Source organism: Otolemur garnettii, unplaced genomic scaffold (genome assembly GCF_000181295.1).
Source record: "Otolemur garnettii isolate 467f Iridium unplaced genomic scaffold, OtoGar3 scaffold00017, whole genome shotgun sequence".
Taxonomy (NCBI): Eukaryota; Metazoa; Chordata; class Mammalia; order Primates; family Galagidae; genus Otolemur; species Otolemur garnettii.
Genome location: NW_003852412.1, coordinates 24,089,470 through 24,099,477, shown reverse-complemented (window position 1 = coordinate 24,099,477; position 10,008 = coordinate 24,089,470). Strand labels below are relative to the sequence as shown.

Below are 10,008 nucleotides of genomic sequence, written 5' to 3'. Positions count from 1 at the left end.
GCATCACAGCTCACAGCAACCTCAAACTCTTGGGCTTAAGTGATTCTCTTGCCTCAGCCTCCCAAGTAGCTGGGACTACAGGCACCCACCACAACGCTTGGCTATTTTTTGGTTGTATTTGTCATTGTTGTTTGGAAGGCCCGGGCTGGATTTGAACCTGCCAGCTCCAGTGTATGTGGCTGGCACCCTAGCTGCTGAGCTACAGGCACCAAGCCCAGCCACATAGTTTGCATTCATTAGAACTGATATTAAAAATTTTTAAGTCTAAAAAATTGCCAGTGAGGGTGTGGAAAGCAACTGTATATGCTCCCTCTGGAGTCCAGGTAATATGGAGGGCAGCTGACACAAGGTCCTGTCTACTCAACACCTCTGGTACGTAACAGACAATCTTAATTATCCACATATATCAAGATTTATATACAAGGATATTTACTGAAACTTTACAGAAAGTTTGGGCATAATAAATCACCCCCTATAAAGGTACTTATTGTTCTGAGGCATTTTTTATTTTTAAAAATAGAAAATTACAAGTATAAAATAAACATGACAGAACCCAATAATATATTCCTTCCTCCTACTCACGGTAGTGAACAGAAGTATATAATTCCAATCAGACGTATATCAGGATCACTAAGGAATGTGTGAATTTGAACGCTCCTTCCTGTTATGTGGAAGAATGACCCTGACCACCGTGTTGTGCCAACGAGTAACACGAGCCTTGTGAGGAAGCCACTATTCCAAGGGCACAGAGAAGACACAATGAACCACAGGGTCAATGGCAGCAGTAAGTCCTGGTCCCTTCTCATCTAAAGCCATGTGTCTCTACACCCTCAGATTAAAGGAACCAAGAAATTAACTTTGTTTACATATGTCTGGATTGGGTTTTCTATCCTATATACATAGATGATTTTTTTGTCAGTCTTTCCACTTCACAAAATATATGTAGATGATTCTTAACCAACACATAGTGTGTATTTCTACCACCTTGTACAGACAGCCCACCATGCTCTGCAAGAAAACAATTTCATCTCAAACATAACACTCTTTGAATTTGAAACAACAGCCACAGCTTCATGAAAAGGTTTCTGGAGACTTAAAAATACCAATTTGTTCTATCATACAACAACAAAAGTAAAAAGCAGTCCTTGACTCACTCAAAATTCTTTCACATTTTTCACTACAAATCACATTTTTCCATAAAAGCCAGTAATTTAGGAATACATATGTTAATTAAATTAAAAATCCCAAAGAACACATTCAAGTGCTCTCTACAACAGGAGTTTAAAGAGTCAGTAAATTCCAGTCCTCGGAATCTCCTTGGTTTGTGTATCATCAGAAGGGAACAAAGTGACTTTTTAAGCGTGCTTTCAACTCTACAGTTCTGCATGTTTCTGAGGTTTTTATTTCTCGTTTTCTCTTTTTTCCCTTCTCTAAACAGTCAGCGAGCAGTAAAATAGGCTGACTGATGGCAACAACATCCAACTGTTTCAACCAAAGAATTATGGTCCCACCATGTGCCTGAGGCACCACTGCATCCCAACCCGACAAGGGAACACACAGCACTTAGGCAACACCAAAAAAGCGTCCTCTGTCACCCCTTCCACTGCCAAGCATGAAACCAGAGCAGAACTCAAATTACAAAGGAAAAGTATCTGCAAATTAAACAAATCACACAATAACTCAGGAAATCATTTAAATTATCTTTAGTATCCACCTAGTTTTTTGGGGTTTTTTACAGTTTTTGGCCAGGGCTGGGTTTGAACCCGCCACCTCTAGCATATGGGGCCAGTGCCGTACTCCTTTGAGCTACTGGCGCAGCTCCACCACCTAGTTTTTTGTTTTTCACATACACACACACACACACACACACACAAGCTCGAGGCACTATTACCCTAACACAGAAATTCTGAAATGCTTTAACTTAAAATATTTTTTACTCTAAGCATAGTCAACCATCAAGAATCTCTGATTCCTTTCTGCCTGCCCCATGGTAGAGACAGCAGCATGAGGGAGAAGAAACTATACATAAGAAATTCTCATTACCTATTGTATTTTCCCCCAGCTCTAGTCCAGGAGAAGGGTTTGTTAAGATCAGCTGAAATTTTTCATCTCCTTCTGGAATGTCATCATCAAGAATCATGATGTCAACATTTTTATGCCTCCCTCCATCAGCAAAATGAAGAATCTGGTCAAAAAGGTAAAAGTAGACTATATTATACTTCAATAATGTGGGTTTTTATAGAACTTACAGTTTGGAAAGAAATACAATATAGTTGGAGTGTGAATAATAAGTTAACTTTAGACAGAATTTTCCTTCTTATTTTTTGCATGATATCTTTTTTTTTTTTTTTTGCAGTTTTTGGCTGGGGCTGGGTTTGAATCCTCCACCTCCGGCATATGGGGTCGGCACCCTACTCCTTTGAGCCACAGGTGTCCTCCTCATGGTGTCTTTTTTAAGTGGCAATATTAAGTTAAAAATGTAAGATTTATATAGGAAAAGAAGTAAGTAAACATTTGATTAAGGAATAAAAGGCCTGAAGAGACAAAGTAAAAAAGTATTTTAAAACATTAAAGGTATTACAGTAAGTTAAAATAAAGAGAAGAGTTAAAATTTTCAAGAAGCAAAAGTAACATTTTGGGAAAGTCCTCTAATGATATAAATTCTTTAACACAATGGCTCGTGTTCTCTAGTATTAAATATTGAAAGGAAAAAGTTATTGATATTATTTACGGAAGTAGTGAAGGGAACCATTTCATCATGTAGGAATCTTCCACTCTAATTTACTGTAAAATATATAATAGTTGATAAAAATTAATTTATATATATAGGACCAAATCACCATAATTCTCAATACATAAATAATGATTACAAATTAATTCGTAAAAGTCATCTAGGATGGACTCCGAGACCCACCATTGGGGTGAAGATATAATCCAGCCCCATCTGAGCTTCCAAATTCTGAGCATACACGAACAGGGAAACATGACCAAGAGCCTGTCCGCTCCTCTGCACCACCAGGTTTAAACTTCTATGGGTTTCATTTACTTCAAACCTATAATGCAGTAAAGAGAATGCATTCGTCTTTCCTTTGTAAGTTTTTATTTGATGAACAGTAAAGAAGGCAAATCTCAGAGAAGGTTCTCACACAGCCCTGGCCCCACCTGCTATGCTGCCATTCAACAACACCTCGGGCACCATCATTGGCATCAATGATAATCTGCGCAGTCAAGCCTTCTGAATCTGAAACAACATGAAAACATTTTTAAATAAGCACTTTTTGATATAAAATTCAGAGATAGTCCTTTCAAGATTATATAATTCCTAATGTATCGGTACTGTCAACAAGAAAATAAAGACACACGTTCTTGTAACATCTGAATAAGAACTCTTGTTGCTAACAAGAGTCACTGACTTACAGAAATTTAATCAACTGAGTACTGTATGAAATAATAAGCAACTGAAGTTATGGTTTTATTTCTATTAATTTTAATTAATTAAAATATATTTGGCCTCCCTGTTTTACAACATCACTATTTCCTGAAAAAAAGGAAAATGGGGACAGATGGAGTGAGTTCAAAGAGCAAGAAACAGAAAAAAAAGATGCAAAGAAAAAGGCAGGGAGTGGTGCAGAGAAAATACAGGTGTGGAAAAGAGACACAGAGAGAGACAAGGATACAAAGAGAAGCAGAGACGGAGGGCAAGGTGGGGAAAGGTGTGGAGCAGTAGAGAGAGATGGATATGGAAGGCGACTGAGCACCAAGTTCAGTACTTATCAATACCACCTCTTCAGTCTTGAAATATTAACTAACTATGCTACTGATTTGTTTGTTTGTTTTAATACTTAGTCTTTATATTTTAAATTTCAGAGATCTGGGAAACTTATGACAACTGGCTGGGTGGTGAGAGGGGCAGGGAGAGTAAATTTTCTCTAGAGTGAAAAAGACAACATTCTTGTCCACCAGGAAAAGAATATAAATCCAGGGTTTGTGCCCATCAGACCAAAGGCTAAAAAGCAGAGATTCTACTATCAAGCCATACCACTAAACCCAGCTCCACCATTTCCTAACTGTGTGATTTGGGCATGTTACTTAGCTTTTCTTAGCCTCAGCTATCACATCTGTAAAATGGGAAGATCTATGTAATGATAGTGCTAACATAAAAAGTATTTGAAAAAGAGGCCTTAGAGAGCCTCAGCAAAAGTCACCTATTCACATCACCTCTAATGTGAATATGAAGGAAATAGAAAATATTTTGTTCTTAGTAGGAACAACAATTATCCAACAATACTTGATGTAAGCAGCCTAGTCACTGGAATCATCTATTTCTTTTGCAAAAGAACTGAAATTTTTCAAACAATAACATGTCAGGAACTGATACACTGAGCCTCAGAAGTGAATGAGGAAGGCCCATTCTTTGGGCCATACTGCTCCTTGGGCCAAGCTTCTCCTCCTTCAGCTCCGATTAATCCCCCTGCCATGCACACTTTCTCACCAACTCACCACCACCCTCCATTGGGCTGTCACACTTACAAGCTTCACACAAACTTCCCCAGGAGTAAACATCTAAATAGCACACAGGAGTTTGTGTTTACAGGTAGGAATTCATTTTTTTAAAAGAAATCTACATAAATTTGTATCAAGGTTGAAGTTTTACCTTTAAGTCTGTAATGAATTAACTGAGTCTGTTCTAAAAGCATGAAAAGAAAAAGGTAAAAGGTCAAAAAAGAAGCAGAGAACAGAACAAGGAACAAACAACAACTCTGCTTAAACTAAAAGAAAATACGATCACCTGGTGGCTCAGAGACCTAGTGGACAGCCAATACTAAAAGAAACTGAAAGCAATGTGCCTACCACAGAGTAGATTCTATTTTGAGGATACAAATTTGGTTATTAAAATAGTCATAAAATGTAAAGAACATCACACAATAATTCTTAATGTCTTTATACTGTCCAGTGCAAAAACAATTACAATATATGACAGTCTCTAAATATAAATAAATCTAAAATCTCATCACATTTTGACACACAGTTGCAATTAACATCAAAATGATCACTTAAAATGAAGTTTCTTTACTTAATTTGTGAACAGAAACAAACTAAAAACAACAACCGCAACAAAGAAAAACAAAACATCATACCTAGTCGGGGAGGAAATGAAGTTGAAGGAGCCATGATAAGTTCAACACAAGTTAAATTCACCAGGAAATATTCTTCCAGCTCTGGTATATCATCCTGAAAAATGTGTACCATTAAGCTCCTTTAATTATGCTTTTAAAGTAATTACCTTTTCATAGTCTATTTTATAAATTATCTCATAAATATATATGTATACTTGAATAATATAGAGAAAATACAAAAATGTAAACATAAAATTTAAAAGATTTAAAGTAAAAGTAAACAAAGTATTGAACTTACACCTGGTTACACAAAAAGGTATAGGTGGAACCACATGAAATCACTTAAAAATTGTAACATTGTAATCTAGACTTATATAATATGTCAACCAATTAAATAAATATATAAGCCTAATTATTTAACATGTGAAAAAGATTTTAAATGACCTTAATATCCCATGTTTAGGATGAGGAATAGAATGATACCATGAAAAAAAAAATGGGCTTTAGAGTCAAAGAGATCTAGTACCAAATTCTGTCATTTTAGGTGAGTTGCCAAAATTTTAGGACTTTAATTCTACCATCTCTATAGTGGGAAAAATAACAGCTACTTCAGAGAGGGGAGTTATAGTAATGATTAAAAATAATGTGTGTAGATTGCCTGACCTAGAAAGAATGCTTTAAAAATAATAGCAATTATTACTACTCACTCATCCACATAATGGCCATGAAAACAGGACAGATGTCCAAAACATGAGGGTCAGCAAAACATGTCAGGCGATACCAGCCGGCCCCTGACCCTTACACAGAAACCCAAGGTGTGCATGTGTGAATATGTGCATGTTACATTAGTACATACTCACCAACACATACTGTCCATTTTATTTAACAGAGATACGTTTTCATGTGAAAACATAAAAGGGTGAAGATCATGTAATACACGGACCAATGCGAGTTACACGACAGTGATGGAGAAAGACTGCCCCCAACTACCTCTCTGTCCCCCACCCCATTCAACAACTCCTCCTTACCATCCACACCCCGACAAAGTCACTCTCCTAAGAGTGACTATACATTGTTGGTTTTAGAAACTAACATAGCTAAGGAATCAATCTATTTATATGCAGTTACATTAATAGAGTACACATTGAAAGATGACTTACCTCCAAGTATAAACCTTGCGCTATATGCTGCATACTAACATAATATTCCCTTTCATTTTACGGCTTTTGAGTTCTCATAATACTATATTAGGTCACAATGCCATGGTAACGAAGTAAGAGTTACTGAACTCAGATGTTAGATGGTTTGCACTACTTCTAATTTTGTAAAAGTAAACGTCTCCAGGAGAATAAAAACATTTTAAGATCAAATTCCCAAAATACATAGTAATTGAGAAATACTTTTCAAATTCAGTATTCATTCTCTTTTTCTATTTCCCTCTTCTCACCCTAACATACCATCTCTTACCCGCTCCACAGGTATGATTTTAATAAACCTCTTGGAAATGTACTTAGGTAGCTAAAAACACTACATCCCCAAATGGCACAAGAGTCTACAATGTGAAAATTGTTTAAAATGCAATTTCAGTCACCGATGACTACTTTAAGCTTGACCATATAATCACATCTCAGGCCATCAGACTCTAGTGAGTTTCCCATTACCTCTAATTTAACCAGTCCTACTAAGATTCTCACTGGCATGGATGTGCTGATCAATGAATCCCATGAAGGAATCCAAACACTCCTTTGAAATCTCTTAAGCCAAAACCATCTTAAAGGGAACTGCCCTAAGGAAATTCTCTTTATCATAGAGAATTATATACTATTTCTACAATAAGATAAACAATGGCAGGCCAGTTGATCTATATAAGATCAGAAAACTATGTGTCATTAAAAAGTAATAATAACTAAAAGAAGAAATGAGCTGATTTAAAGGCAGCAGTGGGAGGAGCCAATCAGAAATGAATTCAGTCAATTTTTGGAGATTGTAGTTGTAGAGCATCCAAACCTTACGTTAAAGGCAGAATAAGATTTTTTAGAGTAGAGGACCTTCAGGTAAATTTAGTCTTCATGAAGTTGGATGCCTTAAAATACAAAGTTATTACAAGTCTCTTACTAAATGTTACTACTTCTATGTTACAGAGAGAACAGTTTCTTTCTATGTCATGGAAAATAGCATGAGTTCTACCTCAAGTATGGTGATGTTGATGGCGGCTGCTGTTTCCCCTTCTTCTAAAATCAGAAAGCCAATTACAGGGACAAAATCAACCTCAGGTTCTGCTAGGTTCCCTTCTGTTTGGTTCTTCAGACTTAACATTCCAGGAACCGTGGTATATGTGACATTGACAGCTCCTAATTCAATTGGTTGCAAGGAAAAAATTACAATTATAAACTTTTAAAATAATACCTACTACATGCCTCACTTTTTAAATTTTAGATTAATATGAGGGTACAAATATTTAGGTTACACTGTTTTCATTTCTAAGGTAAAGTTCAAGTTGTAGTTGAACCCTTGTTGGGGGGAGGGGGTGCTGAACACCCTCACATTGTGCACAGTAGGTGAGATCCCACCAGTTACCCTCCCTCCTCCCCCCACCCCTCCTGTCCTCTACCCCTTGCTAGACTATATTTGTGTTTTATCTTTCATGTGGGCATGTAATTGTTTATATATTAGTTTCATATTAGTATTGAGCACATTAGATACTTCTTTTCCCATTCTTGAGATACTTTTACTAAGAAGAATCTGTTTCAACTCCATCCAGGTAAACATAAAAGATGTAAAGTCTCCACCCTTTCTTATGGCTGAACAGTACTCCGTGGTGTACATACACCACAGCGTGTTAATCTATTCACGGGTTGATGGCATGCCTCACTTCTTAATACTACTGCATTAGCTAAGGACTAAGGGGAGACCCAAAAATAAATAAATAAATAAATAAATAAAATAACACCTCGTTGTGAATTTTTGCTTTTTCTTTTTTCTGTTTTTTTTTTTTTTTACTTCCCCTGCTTGCCTCTAGAAACTTTCCTTACTTTTTTTTAAATTAAATTATAACTGTATACATCAGTGCATTTAAAGTGGTTCAGTAGCTAGTATTATTGGCCCCAATTCCTCACGCCTTCCTAGATCCATAATCTTTGACTCATTGATGTTCCAGTGTAGAAAAAGAATACCTCCTTGCCTCTCGACTTTGAGTTGGGCTGTATGATGACTTTGCTAGTTGGAAGCCTTCACCTCAGGGGCCTTACACGTTTTTGCTTATTCTCTTATAACTCTACTGGTTTCAGCAGAAGAAAGACAGGCCTAGGAGCAGAGCCACTGCTGGCCCAGCCCATCCTAGACAGGCGGACCCACCACCAGCCTATTCACCATATGCTGTCAAGATTTTATGACTGACTGTTACACAACATTTCTGTGAAATAGTTACTTTTAAAAGTCTTTTCAAACATAAAAAAGCTGTTAAAGTTTTGTCCTAAATTAAGAAATATTCATTTTCCCCCATTCCTGATTCATTTTAGCAACAATCCACACAAGGAGAATATTAAACAGCTCTTGCCTGGTAACCTCCCTCATTCTAGAGTAACACAAACCTAGAGACCCAAATTCTCTGTTGATGAAAAGCTGAATCGTCACGTTAGCCTCTTGCAGTAAAACAAATCTTGATGAAAGAGCAAAATTTAAAACTCCATGTGGTTCATCACTGGCGTCCACGGTCAGGACGGCTGCATACCCTTGAGCGTCCAGCAGAGCGACTCCTGCAGGCTGAACTCCTAGAAATGTCAGGGACGTCTGACAGTGAGTTGGGATTAACTTTTAAATACTTAAACTACAACCCCACTCTCTGAAACATATACAGTAACCAAAAGTTGTTCTGTTTTGTTCACCCATCTACCAGAAAACTTTGGGTAAACAAAACCCACATTCCATTTTTCTTCCTGACAGAAAATAATTTTTTCACTTCCTGTGTTGTCTTCACTGTCCATACTGGTTATCTGAATTACAGAAATTGAGTAAAAACTGAGGAACCTCGATAATTTGCTCCAAGAGAACTAAATTTGAATTGTTCATATTTTCAGTCCAAAATCCAAATGGATCTGTTAGTGTAAAATTAACTTCAAAAAATTCTACCTTTAGAAATGTAATTATTCCATAAATAACTATTTAGCAAAACTTTCCAGAGATCTTTTTCTTGAGACTATAAAGATAGTAATCCCATACGGTGCTAATATTTTTTGGATCCAATATTTCTATGGACAGATAATATTTAAAGTACTATTATTAAATTAGAATGCATCTAATTATTAAATATAGACAGAGCTATTATTGCTTCTTTCTTTTCTGAAAATAATATACAAAAAAATTCAAATTGAATTCTGAATTACCTTGTGTCATGATCTCATACAGAATGACCTGGTATACTTCTTTCTCCTCAGGAATATTGTCATCCAGTAAATGCACAAATATTGTTTTGTTTAATGAGCCCTAGGTCAGACAGAAAGAAACTCATGCCTCTATTGCTACTGAACACAAATTATCTCCTGCTTTCTCTGGCCTTATAAATTGTGCACTCAAACATATTTTCATGTTAACAAAGAGTTCCATAGCTTAAAAATAAATAAATAAAAACCATTGATTCATGACAACCCAGGCTCAAAGCAGATAAAGGGCTAATTGTGGAAAATCTTGAAGGCTGAGTTAATGAATGTAAATCTCATTTAGTGAGCAATGTAGCACTGCTGAAAATCTCAGACAGAACAAAAAGTTGGGAGATTTCTACAGCAGCAGTGAACAGGAAAAATGCAAGCAGGGAAGAGAAGACCAGTGCTGCAGGGATACTGGCTGTTAGGCAGCCAGCATGATAAGGGTTTGGCCTAACATCGAGGCAGTGGCA

The 10,008-nt window shown here is 36.6% G+C and overlaps 1 protein-coding gene across 1 annotated transcript in view; it reads right to left on the bottom strand.

The window, feature by feature from the left end:
• Nucleotides 1-10,008, bottom strand: part of ADGRV1 (adhesion G protein-coupled receptor V1) — a 552,089-nt gene that overhangs the window by 415,110 nt on the left and 126,971 nt on the right. Inside the window, exons 36-42 of the mRNA XM_012802802.2 lie at nt 9,500-9,599; nt 8,708-8,887; nt 7,305-7,468; nt 5,139-5,232; nt 3,163-3,241; nt 2,915-3,053; nt 2,044-2,185 (exon numbers count right to left, since the gene is read on the bottom strand). Of these exons, the coding sequence (XP_012658256.2) occupies nt 2,044-2,185; nt 2,915-3,053; nt 3,163-3,241; nt 5,139-5,232; nt 7,305-7,468; nt 8,708-8,887; nt 9,500-9,599 (898 nt within the window). The remainder of the gene's footprint in view (nt 1-2,043; nt 2,186-2,914; nt 3,054-3,162; nt 3,242-5,138; nt 5,233-7,304; nt 7,469-8,707; nt 8,888-9,499; nt 9,600-10,008) is intronic.